The 4,170-nt window shown below is 40.2% G+C and overlaps 1 protein-coding gene across 2 annotated transcripts in view; it reads left to right on the forward strand.

Moving 5' to 3' along the window:
* DDX52 (DEAD (Asp-Glu-Ala-Asp) box polypeptide 52) overlaps window positions 1-2,232 on the forward strand; it is a 7,054-nt gene extending 4,822 nt beyond the window's left edge. For both annotated transcript variants that reach the window (XM_009583930.1, XM_009583931.1), the window contains exons 12-14: window positions 784-855; window positions 1,509-1,601; window positions 2,145-2,232. In XM_009583930.1, the coding sequence (XP_009582225.1) occupies window positions 784-855; window positions 1,509-1,601; window positions 2,145-2,232 (253 nt within the window). The remainder of the gene's footprint in view (window positions 1-783; window positions 856-1,508; window positions 1,602-2,144) is intronic.
* The last annotated feature ends 1,938 nt before the right edge of the window (window positions 2,233-4,170 follow it).

Genomic DNA, 4,170 nt, shown 5'->3' on the forward strand with positions numbered 1-4,170 from the left:
GTTGCGTCTGATACCACACAACTCGTAAGCACAGTATTGCCAAGCTCTGGAAACCCCACACTGCTGTAAAAAGCTCTTGCAAATAGGAGGAGAAAACTCCGTATCAACATGGTGGAACTGGAAGGTGGTACCACAGTATGGGAAGACTGAGAACATTTCAACATTTCAAGGTTTCTTTTTGAAGCCTTTCACTAATGCAGCAAGAGAGAAACTTGTATTCTTTCACTTCTTTCAGTCATGTTGCCAATAATGACAACATGATGGCTTACTTGGTAGCACCCTTCAGTGAAACACAGTTCTGACTTGAACCTCGCTAAAGGGCAGGTTCCACAGTCTTTACAACTAACTTTGCTCTTGTTCTGGTTTTCCTGAATCATTTGCCACGTAGAAAGTACGACTACCTCGTGCTGTGCTTTAGGTTTTTTAATCCAGCTCTTTTAACTTGCTTGTGTCCAAAATTACTTGGTACGATTCTCTGTTTTGGCTTATTGCTTTTTCTTCGTCTCCTTGAAGACTGTACTCGCCTAGAGTTTAAATTTGTTTAAACTATCCAAATGGAGTCATTAGTTTCATTTAAGCCTTTTGTATCTTTTTGCTTCTTCCTCATCTTACTTCAAACTTGCTTTTGTGTCTTCATTTCTTGCTTTAAAAAAATCACAACAAAACAAAAAACCAGCAACAAAACAGCCAGTTGTTAGGGATTGCTGTTTTGCACAGAAGAAGCTTATCTGTTGTCCAAGCACTCGCTGCCGGAATTAATGTCTTCCCTCCTCTCCTTTCCAGTATAGCCAATGTTATTCAGCGAGCTGGCTGTCCTGTGCCAGACTACATAAAACACTTCCCCAAACTGCAAAGGTATGTTTATTTGAATACTTTACCAGTTTGTTTCCCGTTTTAAAAGCCTGCATGAGTGGTGGTGGGTGTACAAGCATTACAAAAGATCTTGTTGTTTGCAGTATAGTTGCAGTTTAGCTGCAAAAGGAATTTTAGACAGGGCAGTCGTGACAGTTTTTTACCTGCACAAAAATGGAAACAAAAAGAATTCTCGACTTACTCCAGGTTTTCCTGGAGTTAACTATTTTGTTATGAGTTCCCTGAAATCTGCTTTAGACTTCCTAGGCCCATACTCATGAATTGGGCTTCTGATACATGAAAGTAAGTCCTTTACTCTTTTGAGTTACCTTTAGAAAAATCGGTGTAGGGGTGTACATATATAGATACTTTTTTTTTTTTTAATTAGTGCTGCTTTTCACACTTTTTCATAACTTCTAATAGTTTCTAAAACTAGAAATCTTTATTTGACATATATTTAAAATAAAGTTTGTTTGAATGTCTTGGAGATAACTAGTGGCTGAACTAGTCTTGGAATAAACAATACTGAAAATATATTCAGACCCATAAATCCCTAACAACCAGTAAAGGTTTTCATTATCTGTTTTATTTACTTTGGATGTTAATTTTTGCCCTTTAAAGTAATTTAATCCTTCTTCACTAAATGTCGTTCTCAGCAAACAAAAGAAGAAATTAATTAAGAAACCATTAACAAGAGAGTCCATTTGTACCACCCCTCAGTGCTTCTTAAAAAAAGCCAAAAGAAAAACGTAAGTAGGTTTTTCTCAAGAGGAGGTAAGAGGTGCTGTTTATCCAGAAAAGGCCCAGCAAGCCTTTTAGTGGGCTAATGATTTTAGTGATGGTGAAGTTTTAGCGTCAGTATCTGTTCACTGAAAACTGGATTAATGTGTCAGTTTGCCTTACATGGTGCCATGTATCAGGTGATAGCAAGCTGAATTTAAACCACTGCCCTTAAAGGCAGACTTCAGACTAGCTATCATTTGACAGAACCTATCTGCTTCTCTTCTGGCAAAGGGATGGCTTTGATTTTAACGCATGAAGTATTAATACAAGAAGCAAATCTTAAGTTGTAATGACTGGAGCTCAGAGAAGATTGGCACGTAGCAGTTTGGTAGTAGAAGTGGTCATAAAGAACACCATTACCCACGCTTTTGGGGTGTTGCTACCAAAGGATTTATGTTCAGCTGTACTAACGTGATGTAAAAAGACTAATTTCTGTGTCACTGCTGTATACTTCATCTTTTTTTATATGTAATGTTCAGGTGTCTTGGTCTCCACTGTGTTTCTTGTAGGAAAACTACAAAGGAAAATATTAAGGAAAAAAAGAAAGTTAAAGAAGATAAAAATGGCAGTAAATTACAGACTGTTTCAAAAAGCTGAATACCAACAGCCTACGTGTGAGCTGGGGCTGACACCTGTGCCCATACTGAAGAACAGAAGAATGAAGTTAGCGGCAAAGGGGAAGGCAGAAAACTATTTCTTATGTTTCCTTCTGGGTGAGGATGGATGTTCACGTGCAGGAAAAGTCTCTACCGAAATACCAGTAGAGGATTCCTGAATGCTTCTTACAGAAGCTGAAGTGTGCTCTTGCAGTAAATGCCTTGTGTTTCTGAACAATAGTTCAAAAATAGCATCTGTTTGTGTTACTATCACGCAGTTTTGTATTACTCCTTGGAAATACTGTCAGTTCTGTGTTCAGATCATCCCTAATATGTTTGTCAGACTTCGAGAAGATTCAGTGGCAGAAAACATACAAAGCTTTCTGTTAGGCTTGATAAACGCAGCTGTCAAAGACTTCCCTGGACACTTCAAAACCAAACCAAACCTACTTCTATTGTAAAAAGTAAAGCTTTGCTCCTCCTACTTTTTTGCTTCTATAAAATAATTTTGGAATAACTAATACTTACGTGTCTGTAAACTCTAGTAATTTTGTACTGTTTCATATTTAAGTCTCAGAACAAACAAGGTCATAAATGATTCTAATATAGGTACCTGTCTCTCTGTGCAGCCTTGATGGAACAAGTCTGCAGGCATTATTCCATACCTATTACACAAAAAGGCCAGGCTCCTTGCATTTTCCACCTCCTCATCTGCTATCCGTGTTCTCAGTCTACTGCTGTGTCAGAATTCCAGTAATGCAGGAATGGCTTCTCTTTTGCAATATAATCCTTCTTTAAGCAAGTGTTCTTGTGCAGGATTGTCTTCCTGCTTTGTCATGCTTAATCCAATTTGGAAGTGGATCCCAGGTCTGTGTTACTCATTTACAGCAGAGCACTGTTAATTGCTCTGCCCAAGTGACAACTGTGAAGCTTTGTGAGAAATTGGTGAAGACTTTCTGCATCCTGTTTTGCTTATTCCTGAGCCAGACTGAACCTGAGTTGTTTTTGCTTTGTTTGCAGAATTGCTTCTTATATTTGGGTCTTCATTTTGACATCTATGAACAAATTTCCCTGTGTATTTTAATAAAAATGCAGTCATGTATTCTGATAAATACCAAGTTGCCTGCTGCAAGATATTGATGACAGATACGACACGGAATATGTTTAACAATTTGAGTGAGAAATTACCAATATTCACCTTCAAAGGCCCTGCTAAATAGATGTGCTTATTCCAGTAGTGGTAGCAGGAGAGAAACCAGTTTTCGATCATGAGCATCTTTGTCTTGTATAGCAGGGTGCTAGACGATGCTACAGTTCTCTTTCTGAGGAACTTAGTTTTAAAATGAGAGGTTAAATTTCGTTTAGCTCTTTCTCTAAGACTGGGTTTGATTTTAGGGTGGTTTCTGACGCTGATCAGTAGCTTAGCGAGACGTTGCTCAGGATTTACTCCCCTGTGAAGTGCTGGAAAGCTGTCACCGTGAACATCCTCTTTGCCCGAGGGTAAAGGACAACTCCAGCACTTCCACACTTTGTCACGTATTTTAGCAAGCTTTGGCTGGCCTTACAGAGAGAGAGGAGCTGCTTCCGCACCACCGTGTAAATCATACCGCACCTCATCGGGAGCGCTTCTTTTACACCACTTCCGAAGTTTTTGGCTGGCACCGTGTAAAACAGTAATATTTCCTCAGCAGGGGCATGTTGAGCAGCAGCTGTGAGGGGGAGCTGCAGCTGGCTTTCAGGTCAGCCATGGCGTGTGTATTCCCCACCTCCCCTTGACGTTGGGGCAGAAGGGCGGCACTTTTTCACGGAGAAGAGCTTTGTTTAGGTGCCTGAAGTTGACTTTATCAACACGCAGCCTCGATGTTAACACCGTTCTTGAAGAGAAGGCAGGGCCCGCTCCCGCTCCAGGCCCGCCTCGCCCCGCTGCACGTCCCCGCCC

This window comes from Fulmarus glacialis, unplaced genomic scaffold (assembly GCF_000690835.1).
Source record: "Fulmarus glacialis isolate BGI_N327 unplaced genomic scaffold, ASM69083v1 scaffold42908, whole genome shotgun sequence".
Classification (NCBI taxonomy): domain Eukaryota; kingdom Metazoa; phylum Chordata; class Aves; order Procellariiformes; family Procellariidae; genus Fulmarus; species Fulmarus glacialis.